General features: G+C 38.8%; 1 protein-coding gene across 1 annotated transcript in view; it reads left to right on the top strand.

Moving 5' to 3' along the window:
* Positions 1-25189, top strand: part of SFMBT2 (Scm like with four mbt domains 2) — a 219919-nt gene that overhangs the window by 89157 nt on the left and 105573 nt on the right. Inside the window, exons 5-6 of the mRNA XM_081091132.1 lie at positions 22324-22412; positions 24113-24359. Coding sequence (XP_080947258.1) covers positions 22324-22412; positions 24113-24359 — 336 coding nt within the window. The remainder of the gene's footprint in view (positions 1-22323; positions 22413-24112; positions 24360-25189) is intronic.

Here is a 25189-nt window from a genome sequence, read left to right as displayed (position 1 = left end):
TTGTGTGTGCGGCAGCCCTGCTCTGAGACTGCCTGGCTCCATCAGCAGCAGCTCACCAGCTCAGCACAGTTGCAGTAAGGGGGCTGTGGAATTTCTCATTTCCAAATTCTCATAATAGCTGTTTCTTTGCATCAGTTTCTCATCTTTGATTTTGATATGGTTAACTGTTTTGGAACAGCAACATCTTTATTCATAAGAATTGGCAGTACTCTGCTAAATGGCTATATATTAGGATGAAGATTTAAAAATTGTATATTCTTAGCATTAGGAATGATATCTTTTAGAGCTGTAGTTTTCAAGGAACGAGTGGGAGGGTTTTAGGATCATATATGAGACTTACTCCCTTCCAGAGAGCCAGTCTTCAAATGTTCCCAAGACAACAAATATTCCACATACAAATACATATAACTATGTCATAATCATTAGAATATAGATGTTTAATAATGTGAAAATGGATAACATTAGGGGAGGGCATAGTAACTGTTTTTTTTTTTTCTTTTCAAAGGAAAAGTAAAAGTTTTGTTTGACATCAAAGACTAATAGGTAGAAGTTACTGGGTGTCAAATTTGCAGGCAATATAAGGAAGAACTTTTTAGTGGTTAACAGGAAATTAAAAAAAAAAGTAATTTCCAGTTAACTCTGTTGATGTGGGGGTTGGATCATCAGATGTAAACATGAAATGGTAGTCAATCTGGTAGATTGACTTGTAGACTTTTTTTTTTTTACTATGACTCAGCACACACACACACATATGCTCACAACACAAACATTTTACAAAACAGTATTTATCCATAGAAGGATCCTTACATTCTGCTATGAGCTGATTTGTATCCCCTCAAAATTCCTATGTCGAAGTCCAGGACCTCACACAGACACATGTTTGACAAACGCCCTGGGCCCCCGTTCAGTTGGCACATACAATGAACCGTCACAGTGCATCATGACACTTTACCTCTCTGTGTTGGTAAACATCCCCCGACTGGGGCTGGGGGCCAAACCTGCAACCCAGGTACCTGCCCTTGACTGGGAATCCAACCAGCGACCTTTCAGTGTGTAGGCCGACACTCTAACCATTAAGCAACACCAGCCAGGTCTGGGTCTGATTCTTATGCATTGTTAGGTAAAAGGCTTTTCCCTTTTCAAAGCGCTCTGGTTATAGCCAGGCTAGGATAATAGACTCACAGTTTACACCAGAGTGCTTGAGATGTAAATCCCAGAGATGAAGTAATCATTAGGGACAGTATTTGTTCTTTCTTTTTTTTTAATGTAAATACTTTAACCTCAGATCACCCATGAAATCAAAAGTTTAATGTTGTAACTGTTTTTTTTTAATATATCTTAAAAGGAATAAATACACTGATCATAGAAAAATAAGCCTCTAATAAACGATCTCATATGTTTCCATCATTGCGATTGATTCCAATAGGAAACTGCAACTTAATGAGCACTAATAGGTGAGCTGAACAGAGTTTAACAGAGTTCACCAGGAGAAGCAATGTCTTAACCCACATTAGTGTCCCTGAAGGCTGGAGTGGGCAGCTTTTGTTCATTCTGAAGGAGGTTATCTTACGTGGTTTGTATAATTGCCTGAAGGGTCAGCATTATGCCTTTGTCATACGGTAACAATAATGCAACTGCAGGCTTGTTGCTGTTAATGTTTGTGGCTTTACTTTCACCGTAAGTAAATGGGTTAGGAGATGAAGTTAATTTGCAGCTGAGGAAGTGGAAACTGGTAAAACTGTTCAATGTTAACTATATTTTGATTAGACCTATATGATTGGCCTTTCATTTAAGGACTTGTCCTTATATTTTCTGTTGAAGGTTAATGAGTTAGGAATTAAGAATAAAACCTAACGAACAGACAGTAATTCCACATTAGATTTTTACTAGATGTTCTGACACACGCATATTTGAATCTATGTAATAATCTCAGTTGGTTCAACTGAATTTTTCATTACTTTAAAAGATGACAAAAGTAATAAAAATGAAAACTAAGTGTATAATGTAAAAAGTGAAAGGCAGCCTTCCTCTTCTACATCGAACTTCTCAGAATGACCTGCTTTAATTTTATAAAGATAGTCTCATGAAGATATTTTAACTTAGACGCTTACATAAGGAAACTGTGGCCTTCCCATTACACGTTATCCTGAGACTTCGGTTCACTCAAGCGAACCATGGCCGTCTTAGCACCACACACCAGACAGAGTTCCTTGGGCAGGATGGGTGGGTCTCATCCTTTGTTTAGTCAACGTTCATATTTGCTGTTTTTCTCGATTACCCGTGATGTTGAAATGAGAATAGTTGTATCAAACTCACTGCACTTAAAATTCATTTTCTTTTTTAAAAATTTATCTTTATAGTTGAAAATTTTCTCCCATGGACCCCCTCCGTCCTGCACCCCACCCCTCCCATCTTAATGATTTCTAAGCTGTGCAGTTCCGCTTCTTGCAGGGAGGTGGTGTGAATGGTTCCTATGAGGGTAATTGTTTTGGGTGAATTGGCTTCAGTTTTGTTTGAGAACAGAATTCAGTGTTATATTTAGTTTATTTCTCCGAAGGTGGGCAGAGCACTCTACATTTTCCCACTTTAGCCACTGGACATGGACAAACTTGGGAACATCCCTCAAATTTCAGAAACTCTAGGCAGCTTTCCATCCTGTCATGTCAGTGCTGTCTCTCTTTTTCTGAGGTTAGGTTATATAGCACGTTTACCTGGCAAGTAATTAAAATCCCCATCTCAGGGCTTTATAATTAACCATGGGGAAAAAATAACCCCAGACTCACTTTCTACTCTGTGAGGTTCAGTAAATATCATTTTGATATGTTGACAGCCCCTTATGGAGACAGTTACCAGCTATAAACTCAACAGACCATTAAACTGAGAACAGGAGCATCAAAGCAGTTCCAGTCTACTCACTAATTACCAGTGGGTTTATGTATATGTAGCTAAAGCCCCTGAGTCTGTGAAACATGAGGCTGTTTTTAAAAAATATTTTTATTGATTTCAGAGAGGAAGGTAGAGGAAGAGAGATAGAAACATCATTGATGAGAGAGAATCACGATCTGCTGCCTCCTGCACACCTGCTACTGGGGATCGCCTACAACCCTGGGCGTGTTCCCTGACCAGGAATCTAACCAAGATCTCCTGGGTCAAGACTCAACCATTGAGTCACACTGGCCATGCATATGAGGTTCTTTTTGGCTTGTTGTTCAGGACATGTAGGATCTCAGGACAAAATGTTTGGGTTCCCGTATTCTTCTTTCCTTCATTTAATTGATTTTACTTTCAGCATCAACGATTCTGTTCATCATACTCTTTTCTGCTGCATTGTCTTTTATGTCTTACGAAAACACTCATAATGGTGGTCTCCTGGATTCCTCAAGGACTCTTTGTACCCTTCTCCTGGGGAGCTCAGCTGTTTTGGACAGTGGCCGGGGCTCCTTTGGACCATCGGAGCCCCACTTTTGCGGTTAAGACATCAGTGGACTGAAAGAAATAGTGTAGTTTGCCTTAAGGATGGTCCATGCCTTAAGGATATGGCTTATGCCTTAAGGATAGTCCAACTTTTGTAAGTGGTTTTTAATAAACATACTCTGGGCCAGGGAAATGGAAAGATTCTAGCTAATGATTTCTACAGTGAAAAAGAAATAATTGGAATGAGTTACAAATGAGCCCTTCAGAAGTTGTCGTACAGCATTTCTTCAACTGTTCGCTCTCTCTAGCACCTACATAAATCCTTTTTTAGAGGCATTAAAAAGTGCTGTGACAAGTGTAGTTACCACGGACAAATTTAGCTCATGTATTTTATCTACATAATCTGATTGTAATTTATATATCCTCAGCCTAGATAAAGCAAAGCCATTTCTTCTTACCAGATTTTTCTTGTTGTCAACATGATGTGAGTGGGATATTGACTTTAACTGAAGGGTGGTGATTAATCATCACAGCTTGCAGGGAGATGGTTTATTGCTCTGTGTAGCTGAGTGACGCTGGTAGAGCTGTGAGTCAATCAAGATAAACCCAGGTGGGTTAGTCACTCTTGGATGATGTGATAGATTTATTAGCCAAATTCTCTTTTAAAAATCACTTTACATTCTTAGCTGGTGGATTTGTAAATAGAAAAATTATGAGTTGCCATCAATGGATGAATCTGTTACTTTGCAAGGTAGAGTGCAGCCAACTGGATGTCACAGTAAAAGATAAACTAGCAAGAAATAGCCACTAGAAGTGCTAGCACAAGATTCATTGAGTTAAATGCAAATAAGGCAATTATATTTTTAGTAATTCAGGTATTTGGTAGACTAGGAGGAAGAGCTTTATCCATGTATAATTACATCGATAGTGTCATGGGATTTTTTTTTTTATTAGAGTGGAATATTGTCTCCCCCCCGACCACACCAGGGAAACTCTGCCAGCTTCATAAAGCCATGCCAGTGTTCATTTATATTTTTTCTTATACTTACCCCTTTATTTTCTTTCTTTTTTTTTTAATATATTTTTATTGATTTCAGAGAGGGAGAGGAAGCGATAGAAACATCAGTGATGAGAGAATCACTGGTCGGCTGCCTCCTGCACACCCATCACTGAGGATCGAGCCCGCAACCTGGGCATGTGGCCCTGACCAGAATCAAACCTGGGACCTTTCGGTCCACAGGCTGACGCTCTAGCCACTGAGCTAAACTGGCCAGGCCACTTTATTTTCTTGTAAGTCATTCTTACATCTTATATTTTCCTTCCGGGATTACTTTCTTTTCGTGAAGCATATCCTTCGGAATTTCCTATAGTGGGGGACTATTGTGGATAAACTCATTTTTTCTTTGTCTCAAATGTCTTCATTCTTTCGTAGGATTGAAAAGTATTTCTGCTGTGTGCATAATGCTGGATGGACAGGTATTTTATAGCAGCATACTGACAATATAATCCATTCTCTTTGGCTTTAATTGTTGCTGAAAATCACTTGTCAGACAATTGTTATTCCTTTGAAAGATTATTAGTTCTTTTTCCCTCTGACTCCTCATAAGATTCTCTTTGCTTTGGGTGTCCTGTGGTTTCACTATAATGTTTTTAAATATATTTATTCTGATTGAATTCTTTTGGGCTTATTGAGGTTATTGTGGGTTATTGACTATTATCAGTTCTGAACATTTTTGTTATCTTACCCTCTTTCCTGTTCTTTCTTCTCTCTCTCTCTTTTTTTTTTTTTAAATATATTTTATTGATTTTTTACAGAGAGGAAGGGAGAGAGATAGAAAGTCAGAAACATCGATGAGAGAGAAACATCGATCAGCCGCCTCTTGCACATTCCCCACTGGGGATGTGCCCGCAACCCAGGTACATGCCCTTGACCGGAATCAAACCTGGGACCCTTCAGTCCGCAGGCCGACGCTCTATCCACTGAGCCAAACCGGTTTCGGCTCTTTCTTCTCTTTTTAGCAGTCCAGGCAGACTTCCTTGAGACCTTATCCACCATGTTTCTTTTTTTTTAAATTAATCTTTATTGTTGAGATTGTTACAGATGTCCCTCGTTTTTCACCCATAGCTCTCCTCCACCCAGTTTCCAACCCACTCCAGGCTGACGTCACCCTATTGTCTGTGTCCATAGGTAATGCATACATGCATATATGATCTTTGTCTAATCTCTTCCTGCACCCGCGCCCCCGTCCCGCCCCCCACACACTTTCTTCCCTCTGAGATCATCAGTCTGTTCCATTTCCATTCCCCTGATTCTATTCCATTCACCAGTTTATTCTGCTCATCAGATTTTTTATTCATTTGATTTTTAGATTCACTTGATATATATGTATGTGTTGTCACTTTGTTGTTCATATTTTTTATCTTTACCTTCTTTCTTTCTCTTCTTTTTTTTTTTAAACATATTTTATTGATTTTTTTACAGAGAGGAAGGGAGAGGGATAGAGAGTTAGAAACATCGATGAGAGAGAAACATCAATCAGCTGCCTCCTGCACACCCCCTACTGGGGATGTGCCCGCAACCAAGGTACATGCCCTTGACCGGAATCGAACCTGGGACCCTTGAGTCCGCAGGCTGACACTCCATCCACTGAGCCAAACCGGTTAGGGCTCTTTCTTTTCTTAAAGAATACCCCTCATCATTTCATATAATACTGGCTTGGTGGTGATGAACTCTCTTAGCTTTTTCTTGTCTGTGAAACTCTTTATCTGACCTTCAATTCTAAATGATAGTAGAGCAATCTTGGTTGTAAGTTCTTGCTATTCATCACTTTGAATATTTCTTGCCATGCCCTTCTGGCCTGCATTGTTTCTGTTGAGAAATCAGCTGACAGTCGTATGGGCATTCCCTTGTAGGTAACTAAATGTTTTTTCTCTTGCTGCTTTTAAGATTCTGTCTTTGTCTTTTACCCTTGGTATTTTAATTATGATGTGTCTTGGTGTGGTCCTCTTTGGGTTCCTTTTGTTTGGGGTTCTCTATGCTTCCTGGACTTGTAAGTCTATTTCTTTCACCAAGTAAGGGAAGTTTTCTGTTATTATTTCTTCAAATAGGTTTTTAGTATCTTGCTCTCTCTCTTCTTCTGGTACCCCTATAATTCAGAGGTTGGTATACTTGAAGTTGTCCCAAAGGTTCCTTATACTATCTTTATATTTTTGGATTCTTATTTCTTTTTGCTCTTCTGGTTGGGTGTTTTTTGCTTCCTCATATTTCAAATCATTGATTTGAGTCTCAGGATCCTCTAGTCTACTGTTGAAACCCTGTATATTATTCTTTATTTCAGTCAGTGTATGCTTAATTTCTGACTGGTCCTTTTCCTTTTTTTTTTTTTTTTTTGGCATTCTCACTAAGATTTTTGAAAGTCTCACTAAGTTCCTTAGAGGTTTCTAGAATATTCTTGAGTAACCTTATAACTGTGGTTTTGAACTCTATATCCAGTAGTTTGCTTTCTTCAATTTCTTTCATTTGTGACATTTTTCTTTGTTGCCAAATTTTGGCTGCTTCCCTCTGTTTGTATCTATGTATTGGGTAGCTGCTAAGTCTCCTTGAGTTAATAGAGTGGCCTTGTGTAGTAGGTGTCCTATAGGGCCCAGTGGCTCAGCCTCCCCAATTACCAGAGGTGGACACTCTTGGTGCATCCCTTTGTGGGCTCTGTGCACAGTTTTGTTGTAGTTGTGCCTTGATTGCTGTTGGTGTTACTGGGAGGAATTGACTTCCAGGCCAATTGGCTGTGGGGACAAGCTGCAACTTTAGAGGGAGAGCTGCTGTGCAGGAGACACCCTTATGGAGCAGGACTTGCTTCAGTGGGACTTTGGTGCTCACTGAGTCTTCCCCTTGAGTGTGTCATTTATGGTTGTGAAGAGTTGTAATCTGGTATGGTCTCACACTGACCACTGGGTACACTGGCTCTTGGATCTCCAAAGAGGTACAAAGTCAGCCACTGCTTGGGGCCATCCAGCAGGAGCTACAGAGAGAGCTGCAGATTCCTCCTCTTTGTATTGGGTTTAGAAGTGCCCAGACAAAGCCCACCTGTGAAGCAAGGCAGGTTGGTGCTGGTGCCAGGTTTGGGCCTTTTATTGATAGGTTTGGGGCTCCCTAACCCAGCTGCAGCTTGTTTGACAGATTTTTAGTCTGAGAAAAGGCAGACCATTCCTATGCAAAAGCCACTGCACATAGCTTGGGTGGGGTTGTAAGTTGGGTGGAGCGGGGTCTCAACGAACACCAGGGCAGAGCAAACAGCAATGGCTGCCAGTCAGCCCTGCACTGGGGAGGTCCCAGCATGGGAACAATGACCTCTTCGAGCACCTCTGTCTGGAAGAAAGCCACCCTGGGTTCCTGCCCTGATGCCAGACAGTCTAGTTTCTCCCTGTATGTGTCTGGGTCCCCCAGAGCCTCGCCTGGCACTGGAGCTCAGAGGAAGTGGGAGCTTGTAAATTCACTTTGTGGTGCCAGCCTTTTAAGAGGAGCTTAAAAGAGCAGCCTTTTAAGAGCAGCTGGGTCTCCAGCAGCCAGTCACTCAGCTCCAATCTGCGTTGGTTTGTAGAGTTCGTAATTCTTACGACCCATAGAGACTTCTTTCCCCAGCTCTGGATTCCTGGGCTGGGGGTCTGGTGTGGGGCTGGGACCCCTTGCTCCTCTGGGTGGCCTCTGCAGAGGCGATCTCCCTCCCAAATGAAAAAGCAGCACACTTGGGTGCCAGACCAGCCCGTTCTGCGCCTCCGCACCTCCTACCAGTCTCAGTGTGCTTTCTTCTTTACTTCTCTAGTTGTAGGACTTCCATTCAGCCAGCTCTCCTGGGGTTCTGGATGATAGTTGTTCTGTATTTTAGTTGTAATTTTGATGTGGTTGTGGGAGGCAGCAAGTACAGGTGTTTACCTATGCTGCCATCTTGGTTCTCTCCACCATGTTTCTTAATTTTTTTCTATTTTCATCTTTTTGTCTACCCTACCTTTTGTATAATTTCTTTGCATCCATCTTCTAGTGCACACTTTCTCTTCAGCTTCCTTATCTGCTGTTCAGGGAGATTGGATATTTTAATAAAATCATTATATTTTAACGTACACAATTTCTATTTTTTTCTTCTTTTCATGATCATTTTGTTATTGCTAGTGTTCCTTACAGAATTTAAATTTGTTCTTTTATTTCCATAAACATATTAAGTATATTTTATCATACCAATAACTGAAACCTTTAAGGTCTTATTTTTTTTCTGTCTGTTCTGTCTTTTGCTAATGGTCCTTGTATATCTTGTGTCTTCCTTGTATATTTTGCTTCTTTCCTGATAGGTCAGTTGAGGCAGTGTCGGTGCTGCTTTGAATATTATTGTAAGAGTTAACCAGATGAGTACCTGTTATACACTTTGATCCCGGAGGCCAGGGATCAAAGGGCTACGTACCCTTGACTGGGAATTAAATGTGAGACTCCTCTGTGACAGGCTGACACTCTAACCACTGAGCACACAGGCCAGGGCCATGTAGAACAATTCTTAAATTAAGAATTATTAACTCAGAATGATTGCACAGAGAGTTATTTCCAGATTAATTCCATTTGTGTCTGGTTTTATTTTTTTATTTTTTATTTTTTTAAAATATATTTTATTGATTTTTTACAGAGAGGAAGGGAGAGAGATAGAGAGTTAGAAACATCGATGAGAGAGAAACATCGATCAGCTGCCTCCTGCACATCTCCCACTGGGGATATGCCCGCAACCCAGGAACATACCCTTGACCGGAATCAAACCCGGGACCCTTCAGTCCGCAGGCCGATGCTGTATCCACTGAGCCAAACCGGTTTCGGCTGTGTCTGGTTTTAAATCTCAGTAGTTTATTGTGTTGAGGTAATTGAAATACTAGATAAAATGACAAAAATCACCAAGAGCTTATCACCTAGAGCTTATGATTTTTTGACAAGTCAATCCCAGGTTGTGGTGAGAGTTAACATCTAAATAAGTTACTGTTTTATTATACACTCTCCTCTTTCAAAATCTCAAATTACCCTATCTTCCGCTGTTGGAAGAAAAACTGGTTTCGAAATGAGCAGGATATTTATTCCTTTCTGCTCACCTGGCATACATTGTTTGCCCCACATTAGTTGATGAATTGCTGCTTCTAAGGCGACATAATAGTTGTTGTTTTATTGAACAACTATAAATCTCATTTAACATGATCATAGTGATAATAGGAAGAAAACTGTAAGTTAATATCTGTTACATTTCATTGCTTAGAAATAATTGTTACTAGCAAAGTTCCATTTTTTCCAAACATAATTTGATCTCATGTAACTGACAGGAGAAAATTCAGGCTGGGTTTACAGAGGAGTTCTTAAAAAACAACTGCCACATGCAATAACCCAAATGAAATCTGTGTATGTAACAAAGCAGGCAGAATTTATAGTAAGCACTCAAAATGAATTACGGCTACCGAAGCAGCATATTCTTTTACATATTCTGACCCTTTTGAAAATTTTTCTTGGTATATTGTGTGATGTACTGTTGAAGCATTTTTAGTTGGTTGGTTTGTTTTAAGAATCGCAGAAGACAAAACCATAAGGACTTCACTTATTTGAAATTTTCTGTTCAGTTACTGAGGATCATAAGACAGGAAGGGAGGGAGAGAGGGAGTCAGATACACGCTAAAATATGTCTTCTTCCTTTTCTACGGTTGCCTGCAAACCAAATGCCTCTATTGTAGGCACTGTGACTGCTCAGCTTTTCCTTCACTGGGGAGGGAAAGGCATGGCTGATTTTTGTTCTTTCTGAACAGTCTTCCTTTAATCACAAACTGAGTTATGGCTTTGAATCATGATTCCTGCACTTTGGAATGTTCCTTATAATTAATCGTTTTCCTTAGACTTGTACATATCAACAAGAATCAAGCCAGCTAATTGCCTGCGGATCTCTGTATTTGGAAAGTCATTGAAATTCCAGTTTGTTTTGTTTAGAAACTTCACCTGGGTTACATCAAGGGTCAGTGTCCTGGTCAACTTCAGGGCTGTGAGCTCCTACTCAGCTACTTAGCCTGCGGTTAACTAATGAACCATAATTTAATTCGCACAGCATTCTTGGCGATGGGAATACTGTGACTGGGGTCATATTAAACACTGAAGATGGATTCAAACTATATGAGCCGAGTTAATTATTGAGATATTTCAACTGCATGAGGAGGAGGGGGAGGGTGTTTGGAGTCCTTATTAGTTGACAAGAACTATCTGGACGGAGGCTGTAGAGCTTTGGAGAAGAAGGAGATAGGCTGAAGCTGCAGTCAAGATTATTTAGGTTAGAAATACTAGTAAGAAGGTACTTCCTGACACAGAGAAATTCAAGTAAGTCACAAAGGTAAGCACGAGATTACCTTGCCAGCAATCTTATTTTGTTTTGGAAAGATCATATATTCTCCCACCTGGAGCTCTCTCCCTGGGACCCTGTTGAAGCCCATGAAAATTTCTAGTGCTCCCTCACCCCTTCTCTCCCCAGTTTTTTGTGGTTAGTGGGGGTTCTAGTTCACATATCTCTGCTAGGTTGACTCTTGAAGTCCCTTACTCTTGGCCTAATTTTTGAAATAATTCTAACCCACTACATTTTTCCATTTGATACTATAGTGCCCCTTAGTTGTATTTCCCCTCTCATTAGGCAGCTTTAGAAGGAAGCTGGGTGAGGCTTCTTAATGGGAAAGCGGGAGGCACGGCTGAGATGCTAGTTAACTTTTGGGAAGCCTAGTTCAAGAAATACCATATAGTAATGCTAGGTGTTTGAGATATAACAGTGAAAGGAAAAGAGTCCCTGCTCTCCTGTGCCTGAAGTTCTGCTAGAGGGAGGGGGGATAGACAGTAAACATGTAAGTATTTAGCTGACCAAGGAAATAAGTGCTCTGGAGAAAAAGAAGGCTAGGTAAATGGGCTAGGGAAAGACACTGGTTGGCTGCACAAGATATATTATTTTATGTGGTATGTGTGGGGAGGTAGGGATTGCCTTGACTAAGTGACATCTGAGCAGAGGCCTGAATGAAGGGAAGAGCCAGGCCTCAGATATAACTAGGGGAAGAGTGTTCTGAGCAGAGGAAATAATAAGTGCAAATGTCCTTAGGTCGGAACATGCTTGATGTGCTAGGGCAGTGGTCGACAAACCGCGGCTTGTGAGCCACATGCGGCTCTTTGGCCCCTTGAGTGTGGCTCTTCCACAAAATACCACGTGCGGGTAAGCACGTACAGTGCGATTGAAACTTCATGGCCCATGCGCAGAAGTCGGTTTTCGGCCTGGGCGAGTCTATTTTGAAGAAGTGGCATTAGAAGAAGTGGGGGTACGTTCGCTGAGGTCGACCCCTCAGATTGAGGATGTTTTTAGCGAAAGCCAGCTTAGGAGTACCCTAATTAAGTTAATAACAAGGTACCTACCTATATAGTTTAAGTTTAAAAAATTTGGCTCTCAGAAGAAATTTCAGTCATTGTACTGTTGATATTTGGCTCTGTTGACTAATGAGTTTGCCGACCATGGTGCTAGGGGGCACACCATTCAGACCACCAGGATTGAGTGCTGAGGGGAAGAGTAGAAGAGGTCAGGGCTGTGGCCAATAGGACCCTGTAGGCCATGGTGAAGACTTTGACTTTTTCTCATCAGAGAGTTTTGAGCAGCAGAGTAATTCAGCCATGACCTGTGATCTTAATGGATCATTCTGGCTGCAAAGTCTATGAGAAGGTTGTAGCAGTAATCCAGGAAAGAAATAATGGTGGCATAGATCTGGGTGGTGGTTGTGGATTTGGCTTAAAAAATACAGTGGCTGGATTTTGGATATATACAAAGATAGAGTTGACAGGGTTTGCTGATAGGGAGAGAGAGAGAGAGAGAGAGAGAGAGAGAGAGAGAGAGAGAGAGAGAGAGAGAATATGAATGTGTTGTGGGGTGGATAGGATAGAACAAGTCAGAGCCAGGAGTAACCACAGCCTGAGCAACTGAAGAAGCACAGTTATTACAGAGTTGGGGAGTTCTGTGCGAGGAGCACGTGAGGGTGGGATTAAGTTTGTGTGTGGACGTTGCAAGTTGAAATGTTAGTGGAAATGTCAAGGTGGAAGTCATCTATGAGTTTAGAGTTCAGACTTTCCTGACTAGAGACATGATTAGAAATTGTCAGCATATAGTATTTGAAGCCATGAGACTGGTTGCAGTCAATTAGGGGATGAGTGTAGATAGAGAGGATTCTAGGACTGTGTTCTGGGGCCCTCCAATGTTTAGAAGTTGAAAAGAAGAGAAGGAACAGCAAAGGAGACTGAGCGGTGATGTCCATTGAGGTAAGTGACGCCCAGTGGGATAAGCTAAGAGAGATTGATGGCCCAGAAGCTGTCTGAGCCAGCACGGGCTGCTATAACAATATCATAGACTGGGTGGCTTATAAACAGCAAAAATCCATTCCTCACAGTTCTAGAGTCTAGAAGTCTGAGATCAGGGTGCCAGCATGGTTGGGTTCTGGTGAAGGCCCTCTTCTGGCTTGCCGACTACCGACTCCCTGCTGTGTCCTCACAGGTCAGAAAGAGTGAGACAGCTCCCGGGCTCTCTTTTCTAAGGGCACTAGTTCCATCATGAGGGCTACTCCTTCATGACCTAAGTAAGTGCTTTCCAAGAGACCCACCTCTATATCCCATCACATTGGGGGTAGGATTTCAACATAAGGTCTTTGGGGAGGCAAACATTTAATCCTTAACACTAAGTGAAGACTGTTTGAAGAAGGAGAGAGTGAGCCAACATATCAAATGCTGTTTATCATGTCAAATAGGTATACCATTGGGAAGTGACTATTGGATTTGGCGATGCAGACGTCATTAGTGATCTTTTCTACTCTGTCTTGCACTCTGCAAGTCTGGCCCCACCTGGTTCATGGTGCTTGCCCAGCTTGCTTCCAAATAATTGTACCATGACATCTGTGGTAGCTCTTGCCCTTGGATTTGACAGAAAATTTGATCTGTTCATTTTGCCTTATGGAGTTCTCAGAGCGGAAAGTTCCTCAGGGAAGACATGTGTGAAGGAGTGAGGTTATAGGTTCGGATTATTCTCCAGGTTGCAGGCCTATAATTTAGATATCATCCTCCCGCTCTCTGTAATTTTGAGTTGCTAGTGACCACTATAATTTAGATATGCAAAATGTGTTTTGATCCTTCTTTAAAAAAAACACACAAGTCACTAAAAAATTTCCAGTAAAATGTTTAAAAAATTTAAAGGTCAATAAAAGGGTCCTAATGGAGCATAGTGTTGGAAAAGATTTAAATCCACAATAACTGGATAATAAATCCTATTGTCAGGAGAATATTTTCTGGGGTCTTCATTTTTCCAAGATCTGTTTTTGGGTAATTCAGAAACAGAATCTCAGAGTTCTTATAGGACTATTTGGTGGAAGAGAGCTTGTGTTTCATTAGTACTTACAGACATGGCGGGTTTAAAGTATTTAACCACAGCCGGGCCATGTGTTGTGTTCCGGCGTAACTGTTAGGTCAGTGAGTTTGTCCATGACGACTGCAAGATACTGTTGCTTGCAGTTGGACCTGGCTGATTATCTCGAAGAACATGCTTTGAATTTTCTTGAACTTAACTTTAATAAGAAGGATTTCATGGCATATCATAAATATGTCAACTCTCAAGTGAGATGTTTACAGGTAATCATTCCATTTCTTTTCTCATGATATTGTTCATATTTAGTGTAAACCCTGTTCAATGAGGTATATTTAAAGATACCTTTAATTGTTGTGATTAGCATGTTAATCAGATTTGTATCTATTATGAAAGTACTCCTTAGTTATGTATTTTTGCAAAGTATTACTCTTAGTTTCATTCTAAAGGAAGTAACATTTTATGAGGTGTAGCTCTTGGGACAAACAGGAGTTTTTATTTTAAATTTTTCAAAATTTGCTTACCTAGCCATATAAATCTTTAAAAGTAGACAAGAAGTAGCTTTGAGAAATCTGACATAGAGTCTAAGCTAAGGTTTTGTTGAGTAATTGTGTTTATGTCCTATATTTATGAAATAATTTGTGTTTTGTTTTATTGTTTTGTTTTATTTGTCTGTTTTATTCCCTTAATTATACATGTTTGCAAATATACTCTTTAATATATCTGTTACCAACTGTCTGTCTCAGAGTCTTTGAATCTTATTTGTTGAATGAGGAAGAGAATAAATAGTTCCTTGGTTTTGGGAAGCACTAACTGAGTTGCTGTGTGTGGAAGTGCTTGGCTCTGTTTGGCACATTAGAAACACTCAATTTTTTTCCTTCTAATCAGAATTGTGGTGTCTAATATATGTTGGGTTAGGGGGAGGATGATAAATTGCTTCACTTTTGAAAGCTATGTGGGAACATTTGTTGGGTTCTCTGTGCTAGGCACTAGGATAAACAATGATGATAAGATACAGCGTGTTGTCCTTAAGGAATTTACAGACTAGGGTTTAGGTTCACAGCAAGATTAAGAGGAAGGTACAGAGAGTTCCTGTACACACCCTGCCCTAACACAGTCAAGCCTCCCACATTATCAACCTCCCCCACAGAGTGGTACATTTGTTACAATTGATGAACCTCCATTGATGCATCCTCTTCACATAGAGTCCATAGTTTATATATTCGGTTTCACTCGATACAATACATTCTGTGGGCTTGGACAAATGTATAATGACATGTATTCAGCATTATAGTATCGTACAGAGTAGTTTCATAGCCCTAACAATGCTCTGTGTTCCCGCTATTCATCCCTCCTACCCAACTAACCCCTGGCAACCACTTTTTACTGTTCCATAGTTTTGGCTTTTCTAGAACATCATATAGATGGAATCATACAGTATGTAGCCTCTTTTAGATTGACTTCTTTTACTTGTGACATGCATTTAATGTCCTTCTATATCCTTTTGTGCTTTGATAGTTCATTTACTTTTAGTGCTGAATCTTTCACTGTCTGGATGTGCGACAGTTTGTTTATCCATTCTACTGAAGGACATCTTGCTTGCTTCAAGATTTGCCAATTAGGAGTAAAGCTGTGCTCTAAACACGTGTGCAGGTTTTCGTGTAGACATAAGTTTTCAACTCCTTTGTGTGAACACCAAGGAATACAGTTGCTGATTGTATGGTAAGAGTATGTTTGGTTTTGTAAGAAACTACCAAACTGTCTTCCACAAAGTGGCTGTACCATTTTTCATTCTCACCAGCTGTGAATGAGAGTTCTTGTTGCTCCACATCCCTGCCAAAATTTGGTGGTGTCGATTTTCTGGATTTCGGCCATTCTAATAGGCATGAACTGGTATCTCATTGTTTTACTTTGCTTTTCTCTGATGACACAATGTGAAGCATTTTGTCATGTAGTATTTGCCAACTGTATACCTTTTTTTTTTGGTGAGAAGTCTGTTAAGGGGTTTGGCCCTCTTTAAAATCACATTAGTTTTTTTTTCTTTTTGTTGAGTTTTAAGTGTTTTCTATATTTTGAATAACAGTCCTTTATCAGATGTGTCTTTTGCAAATATTTTTTTCTCATTCTTTTTACATTGTCTTTCACGGAGCAGAAGTGTTTAATTTTAATGAAGTTCAACTTATCAATTTTTTTTCATAGATCATGCCTTGGGCGTTGTAGTTTAAAAGGCATCACCATATACAAGGTCATCTATGTTTTCTCCTGTGTTATCTTCTAGGCTTTGCATTTAGGTCTGTGATCTATTTTTAGTTATTTTTCAGAAGGCTAATTTTTGTGTAAAATCTGCATGTAGGTTCATTTTTTTGTACATTGATGTCCAGTTCCCAGGACCATTTGTTGAAAAGACTGTCTTTGTGTCATTGTGCTCCTTTGTAAAGATCAGTTGACAGTATACATGTAGGCTGTCTCTGGGGTGTCTGTTCTGTTCCACTGATCTGTTTGTCTATTCCTTTGCCAACACCACACTGCCTTGACTACTGTATCTTTATAGTAAATCTTGAAGTCAGGTAGTATCAGTTCTCCTACTTTGTTCTTCTCCTTCAGTGCTGTTTTGGCTATTCTGGATCTTTATCTTCTCCATATAAACTTTAGACTCAGCTTGTGAGTATCCACCAAATAACTTGCTGGGATTTTGATTGGGATTGCACTGAACCTATAGATCAAGATACAGTGATGGTGAACCTTTTGAGCTCGGCGTGTCAGCATTTTGAAAAACCCTAACTTAACTCTGGTGCCATGTCACATATAGAAATTTTTTGATATTTGCAACCATAGTAAAACAAAGACTTACATTTTTGATATTTATTTTATATATTTAAATGCCATTTAACAAAGAAAAATCAACCATAAAAATGAGTTCGCGTGTCACCTCTGACACGCGTGTTATAGGTTCGCCATCACTGAGAAAGAAATGACATTGTGACAATATTGAGTCTTTCTATCCAGGAGCATGGAATGTCTATTTATTTAATTTTTCTTTGATGTTGTCATGATTACCTCTTGCTCTCACTCAGTCTTTTGTTTTTGTGTCTTTCAACTGACTGGATAAGGCCCACCCACATTGGGACGACAATCTGCCGGACAATCTGCTTTGTCACATCTACCAACGTAAATGTCAATGTCATCCACAAACATCCTTGTCCAGGATAATGTTTGACTAAATATATGGGCCCTGTGGCCTAGTCAAGTTGACACATCAAATAAACCATCATAGACAATAATGTGAAAAATTTTGAAATATAAGTTGATTCATGTAATTAGAGATGTACAAAGGGCGTGTTAATGTTAATTTTATGCAAACTTGTTTCTGTCTTTTTAAGACATACACCTAAGGGGAGCATTGGGGAAAATTTGAATGGAAGTCATTTTGCAGCAGCAATGAAAGTAACTTTACAAAAAGAAATAAGTCAAGTATGTGTGTGTGTGTGTGTGTGTGTGTGTGTGTGTGTGTCTTCTTCCATTGAACTACAGCCCTGGACCTTTGTGATATGTCAATTCAGTCTTGACAGTTTTGCCGTAGTGCGAACCAATAAAAGACCTGTAGCAAGTTTTTCCTAGTGGAGAATAAAAAGTGGCAGATTCTTTGGAAGGTTATTTTTTAAAGCAGGAAAATATTTAAAGCAACAGCAGAAATGTCTATAAAGTGAGATATTAGTAGCTAGAAAAGAATTGGAGAAAATTTGTGGGAATGAGAGAAAGTCCATACTCTAATGGGCAAAAATCTTTTACCAGAGAACAATGATAAGGTTTTAAATTTCTTCTAATAGTTTTAGAGGCTTTTTATCTTCTGGGCTCTTAGAAATAGGATGTAGAGTAATGTGAGTGGTGTCTAGAGAATGCTATATATAGTTGATATTTGTATGGCTTTTGTTTTGTAAGTCTTGGGTGTTTCTATTGCTAAGAGGTTCTGGGGTGCTTCAGAGAAAGTAGATGGTCCCTTAAGGATAAAGTATGGCGGTGTATGTAGTACCTTGTGTTTCTTTAATTTCTGGATGATGTCTTTGTCTGAAATGAACAGTATCCGTGTTGCCTAATGGACTCATATTGTGTACTAACTCATAAGGAGAACTCTAGAGAAGTATTATGTGTCTGCCCTAGCATATAAGACATTATTGCTATCTCAATTAAATGGGCAGGTCTCTGGCTTTTCGGGTTATGTATGCGGAAACTAAAGTCTTAAATGATAACTAATATCACACAAACAAATGAAACAAGGCAAATAAGAGAAAAAAACAAAAAAAAATGGCAGTTCATTTGTGAATGCTGGTAATGTGCTATTGAGTTAAATTGTATTTTACTGAAAGGACCGTGTAATATCCATGGTAACAGTTTTTCTTCACCTGAATTCAGTAAGTTCTGTTTCAACAAAATATTAGTGAAGCAGATACAATTTATAGAACCATCTAATCTGTTAGTCCTTCCTTCCAGTGCCAAAATTTTATTAAACACCTACTATGTGCAGTTGTTATAGGTATTGGGTATACAGAAGTAACACAATGTATGTGGATGGTTCCTAGCCTCCTGGAGTGAACAGTCAGGTGGGAACTGTCATCAGACAAATGTACAAACATATAATCATAAAGTGCATTAAATTTATGAAGGGAAAGAATTTGAGCTTCCAGGAGAGAATATAGTTGATTTTAGAAGTTAGCAGAGGTCAAGGAGGAAGTGATGGGTGAGATGATGAGGAGACGGGGAGAAAGTGTTTTGTCGCAGAAGGAAGGGCATGTGCAAAACCCTAATGGGGCCCAGTAGAAGGAGAGTTTAGAGAAATCCAGTGTGGACAGCACAGGAAGATTAGTGCAGAGGGACCCAGTCATGCAGGACATCGAGCCAGGCTGAAGAGCTTGAAATCTTTTCTAAGATTCAAGGGCTGAGCAAAATGATCTCATGTCTTCTTTTTAAAGGCTTATGTTGCATATCATTTACTAAGTTAGAGCTTTGTTATTTTTAACAAAGAATTAATATCTAATATAGACAGAGCTCCTAAAAGTCAACATTTTTTTTTTTAAAAAAGATACGTATATAGAAAAATGATCAAGGGATGTAAATAGTAAGTTCCCAGAAAAGAAATCTGAATTAACATAATGTCATGATTCTAAACCTCACTGATAATCAGGCAATTGAATCTGTGATTCTGAGGCTCAGAAAAGAGGTCTGGTTTGTAGAGAGAAATTGGCAGTTGATGGTATTGATGTGATTGAAGTCAGGCGAATGTATAAGATGGTCCATGGAAGACCACACAGCGAGAAGAAAGGAGAGCCGGCCGGACCAGTTTCTAAGTAACGCACCGAATCATCGGAAGTTGAGTAGAGGAGACCCCTAGAGGACACTGTGAGGGAGGAAGTGGTCATTTGTGTCAAATATCCAAGTAAGGCCTGAGAAGGCATTGGTGTGGGGATGTGCAGGTCTTTGGAGAAAAATGCAGGTCAGTGGTTTGGTAGTTTGTGGGGGAGGAAGTTGACTGGGTTGAATGGTGGGTGGAGAGAAATCTTAGTGTAAGTTTGGTTTTGGAGGGGAGCAAAGAAATGGGGTATTGACTTGTCAGAAAAGAATGTTCAAAGTGATTTGTTAAAAAGGAAGGGTGGTTCTAGAACTTGTGGGTGATGGCGTGGCTCAGGTTTTTCCTTTATGCTGCAGTTATAGTTACTCTAGTTTCCCAAAGGCACAGATGGGGAGGCAGAATAGGACAAAGATGGGGATGGTGGATAGCAGAGGATGGGAAAGTCGCTGGATCTGGGCAACAAGATTGGGAGTGGTGGTTTTTAGGGACGGAGAATAGACATGGAGGCAGGATGGCACCTCAGGCAAGCACCACTGCACCTCCTATGTGTCCCTGATGGGGGCACTCCTTGCTGCTACTCCCCTAGATGGCATTGGATGCATTCTGAGGAGCTGGCAAAAAATATTACGCAATTTCCCAAAATCCCCTCAGCAATACATTACTGCAAACTGGTATTTACTGAGGTATTTGCCTTATTTAAACAGGCATAATAAAATACCATAAGAGCTTATTAGAATAAATTCACTTTTCAGTAAGATGTGACTTGTGTGAATTGTAGGAATAACTTACTGATGAAAGTAAAGTTATAAAGTAACTGCTTAAGCCAGATTGGAATATAAGTACGAAGAAATGTGGTTTGAATTCTGAGCTTTATGATTACTGTCTCAACAGTGCTGCATTTCTTGTTTCGGGGTGCTTTGTGTGTAACAGCAAGAACAGAAGTTTGATTTGGATGAGGAAGAAATGTAGACTACAGGAACTATTCTGTGCTCTGTAGTGTCAATTAAAAAAAAGTATAAATAGCTGTGTGCGTAAACATTCATATTGATGTAAGCATTGTGTATCATCTATTCACTATTGATCTTGTTCTCATAAAAACATGAATAAGTGACTGTGGAATAATGATCTTTGTGCACCATGTATCCTCTTGTGTTAAAATATTATTGCTACTAGTATGCTTAGACAGAGAGATGGTATTTTACTACTATATAATGGGTAATCAATTTTATAATAATATGAAGAAACAGGAATAGAAGCTAAAAATGCATTGGATTCCCATAACAGTTTACATTAGGACTTCTTTTCCATAAGGTAGATTTTTGTGTGTGGGCTACCAGTTTGTCAGTGTTTCATGCTGTGATCATAATGGTGAAATTAGCATTAATACCCACATTAGGGAAGGGAAATTAAAAGATTAGAAGGCTAAAAAGTTCCATCATATGCTGGAAGGAATTTTTATTCTAATTATAATGTTTCAAATTAATAAAATACTGTGATTTTTATTCCCGTGGTCATCATTTTGTATTCATGATCTGATGTACAAGTTTATTAAAAGTTTAATTTGGATTGCAATAAATTATTAGTTCAATTACATCAGTTTGAGATTTTTTTTAAAAAAAAAGTTAGCATGTTATTAAGTATTTGAGTGCATTAAAGAAGGAATGGTTAGTTGCATTACCAAAGAACCCTTTTAAAAAAAATCTTTATTGTTGAAAGTATTACATATGTCCCTTTTTTCTCCCATTGACCCCTTGTAGCCCGTTCCAGGCCTTCACCACCCTATTGTCTGTTTCCATGGATTATGCATATATGCATACAAGTTCTTTGGTTGATCTCTTCCCCCCACCCTTTCCTCTGAGATTCCACAGTGTGTTGTTCTATGCTTCTATGTCTCTGGATTCAAAGAACACTTTTACAAGGCTTGATTAATACTGTAAATGTGTGATAATTACTGGGGAGTTTATATTTATTTTCTCATTTAATGCTTACAACCGCCCAATGAAGGAGTCTCCATTAAAAGTCACATGTGATGCCATAACAATGTGTAGAATGTTAAATAGCAAAGGCCTTTGTCATAAGGGTTTGCATATATACTGTCCGAGGTTTTAATGACATAAATATTAAGTGGTCTAATTATGGAGAATATTCTGAGGTTCTTGTCTTTCCTATTTTAACCTAATGTTACCACTGTGAAAAGTCTGTCCTTTGCTTCCACCAATTCTTAGGTAATGTCTTTGTTAAAGCCTGTACTTCAGAGCAAAATAATGATATTGCCTTTTGTAATTATACAAGTATATTTGTACAACGGAAAAAGTGCTAAAGTTGAAATAGAATTTCCTAAGTACTAAGGAATGTGTGTGTCTCTGTGTATGTATAATTTTTATAAAATTATTCACAAGTTTCATCTTTATCTGGGCTGTATTTATTATTAAGAAGAGGAATACTTATATCTATGTGCTTGAGCCCCAGTAGTATGTTACAGGGTTCATTGCACATAGTAGGAGCTTATCAGTCCTGTTGAATCCTTTCAGGATATATCCTCCTGTTTATGGGAACAATTTAATTCAAAACCTCTGAAAAATTAATGTAGGTTGTCTTTTAAAAATCTCCAAGGGAAGGAATACTGTAGTCTTTTATTCTTAATAGTAAGTGCTTCCATTTATAATTTAAGATTCACTGCTTCCTTTTTTTTTCCTTAGCCTGTGCTGTTCCTGTCAATATGAAAGTTCCATCTTCCTCTTCTCTGCCTCTATAAACCTTTTGTGTAATTCAGAGCCTGGATTTATTTTCTCACCTGGAAAACTTTCTCTGATTCTGCCAGCCCTCATTGATCTCTTTCTTCTTGGAACCAACTGAATTACATACTTTATAATGTCTTTGTTGTTCTCAGAAGTTTCTAAATAGTTTTCAAGACTTTAGAACCTCCTATTTAATCTCCTCATGCCCAGCAAAATCTAAGCACCTGGTGGGTATGAACACCCATTGTTGATAGATTTGCTGTTATGATTTTAGTACTTAAGATTGGTGCTTAAAATTAAGAGAAATATTGAAGTAACACTCATAAACAGCAAAATGCTGTCCTTTTAAGTTTATTTGATAATTGAGTGGCGTTGAAGTGTTTTCTCTCCTTTGTTTCACCAGCAATCAAAGAAAAGTACACAGACTGGACAGAATTTCTCATTCGTGACTTGACTGGTTCCCGGACAGCACCTGCTAACCTTCTGGAAGGTGTATGTATTATTGTTTACAGCTATTCTATGTCTGAAGCATCAGTTACATGAACTCAAACCTAACGGCACCTTTGCATATATCCTTCCGCAGGTACATGCGTACACTCAGGTATCTATATTCAAAGAGCCTAACATTGTTTTTTCCTAAGTTACTTAGGTTTCTGATTCTAATGGCATTGAAAAATCTTCATCTGTGCTACAATCAATAAATGGGGAATTTGCTTTAAATTTGCTTTAAAATATGTGAACACATTTTAAAATAATACTATGTTAGAACATCTCACTATCTTATATGTTTAAGCCTCTACCCTTTATTAGTGTATGTAAATAAAATCCCGAAGAATAACTGTTTTGTTGTACAGGTGAAACTAGTATAATCTGGGAGCATATTGTTAAATGGTTTCATTAACTATTCCATTCTGGATGCATAACCCAAAGATTTATATGCACATGATAAGTAATAATTGAATTAACCTCCTCTCTTATAAAAACAAGAGGACAAATGACTAACCATATTTAAATATGATTAAGGTAATTTATGGTACTGAAAAAAATAGTTAAATCTGAAATCTTGATGGTTCATTTGTAAATAATTTTTTGATGAAACATTTTATTTTTATATTCCTGTTCTATTATATATAGTAAAAGGTGTGCTGTAGATAATTATTGTGTTACCATATTTGTTTCAAGAATGCCCTTGAAAAAGGGGAAAACACAATGAATAACAAGGAATACAATGTGGATGTTGACAATATCATTATTCTCTTAACCTTAACAATAAGTTTCCCTCCTGTCATAAAAGATATTGATACTTTGGAACACCATTGTCTGACATATTGAGTTATAGGGTTTGGTTCTGTGAAGATTTTTGCCTAGTGTATTTGTTTATCTTAATGGCTACTAATTTAATTGTTTGGTTAACAAATCAAAATGATGGTTGTTGACCCTTTCGAAAGGACAGATTATATTACTCTTTTAGGTTTTTTTTAAAAAAACATATTTGCCTACAAGCCGGGCTGGACAAACACCCTTTTCTTATGCTAACATATGCTAAGAAGGTTGCTTATATAGGGCAGTAAGTACATTTATTCTCTAAACCAGCTATCAGGGTAGATGTAGACACAGCTTTACATAATATTCTAATTTAGTATATATCCTTATGTATCAAACATGTTATCTACACATGTTCATGCTTTATGCACATATTCAAAGTATGAGAGGGTCTTGATTACTATAGCAGTGGCCATTGTAAGATACATGTCTGTTGAGTCCCAGTATAAACTTACAGTCTCATGTTTGATATATCTGTCTATTAGAAAAGTAGACATTCTGCTACCACACGTTTTCTAGCTCAAGGCAAATTTCGGTATAACTCTTCTTAAAAGTGTACTCATTTCTAACAAATGCAATTTTATCTGGGAAGGGTATTTGTTTGGTGAGAACATAGCACAAACTGTTATTTCCTATTGACTTGTGATTTTTGTTGTTGGACAGAGTTGGGTAAATGGAAGTGTGTGTGGGAGGAGAGGGAAGGGGAGGGGGCGAGGGCTGTGGAAAGGATGGGGGTGGAGGGAAACACCAGACTGTTTGCCAATAGCTTGGATGATGGTGTGAAAAAATATTATCTTCTGCTGTCATCTGTTTCCATGAGAACCTTAAAATAAAGTTTAAAATAAGGAGTTTTGCTTCTGTTTAAACAGCCTCTGCGAGGGAAAGGCCCTATAGACCTCATTACAGTTGATTCCTTAATAGAACTTCAGGATTCTCAGAACCCTTTTCAGTACTGGATAGTTAGTGTGATTGAAAATGTTGGAGGAAGATTACGCCTTCGCTATGTGGGATTGGAGGACACTGAATCCTATGACCAGTGGTTGTTTTACTTGGATTACAGACTTCGACCAGTTGGTTGGTGTCAAGAGAATAAATACAGAATGGACCCACCTTCAGGTAAGGGCCAAAGATTTTGCTGTTGTGAATTATATGAGAAAAAGATGTGCTATCTTTTTGGATGTGTCTCTGGAAATTTTTGAGCTCTTTGGTATCTTGTATATCTGAGTATGTGAATGTTAAGCATTTTAACTCGAGTATTTTCTATAGAGAATGAAACCCAAGACCCCAATTAGTAGAGTTCAAAAGGAGAAAGTTGTGTTGGAGGCTGTGAAGAAGTTCATCTAGTTCCTTTGGAATCACTGGTTCAAAAATGAAAGACAATAGATTACAATTTGTTATATTCTCCCTCTTTCTTTGGGGGTTTTGATAGTCTTGCAAGGAGATTCCCAAATCTCCATCTGTCCATCCATCCATTCATGCATGCGTCTGTCCATCCATCCATCCATCCATTCATCCATATGTTTTCCATCTATCCATGCATCCATCCACCCATTCATCCATATCCAAAACAAATGCTTATCATTATATAATCTGTTCTGACCTGGAAATAGCAAAGAGAAAAAAAATCACCATGCTTTTCCTCTTGACATATCAGATATTTTAATTAGCTTCAAATGCACTGCCAAGTGACTTTCTCTAGACTTAACGGGACGGAATAGTGCATTATGCTTTCTGACACACCTAACTGGGCAGTAATCTTAGTGTTTACAAATAATAATTCTTGAATGTTTACTGTGTGCCAGGTGATTTTACATCTGCTATGCTTTTTATTTTTATTCCAAAAAAAAGTACTGCATGCTTGTTGTGAATATTTCCTTTTACAGCAGAAAAAATTCAGACTGGGTTTAAGCTACTTGTCCAAGCTACTTGTAGGGGGATGCACTGTA

The sequence above is a fragment of the Myotis nattereri genome (assembly GCF_964212035.1).
Source record: "Myotis nattereri genome assembly, chromosome: 1".
Classification (NCBI taxonomy): domain Eukaryota; kingdom Metazoa; phylum Chordata; class Mammalia; order Chiroptera; family Vespertilionidae; genus Myotis; species Myotis nattereri.
The sequence above is the reverse complement of the archived record's forward strand: the minus strand, read 5'-3'. Positions and strand labels throughout refer to the sequence as shown.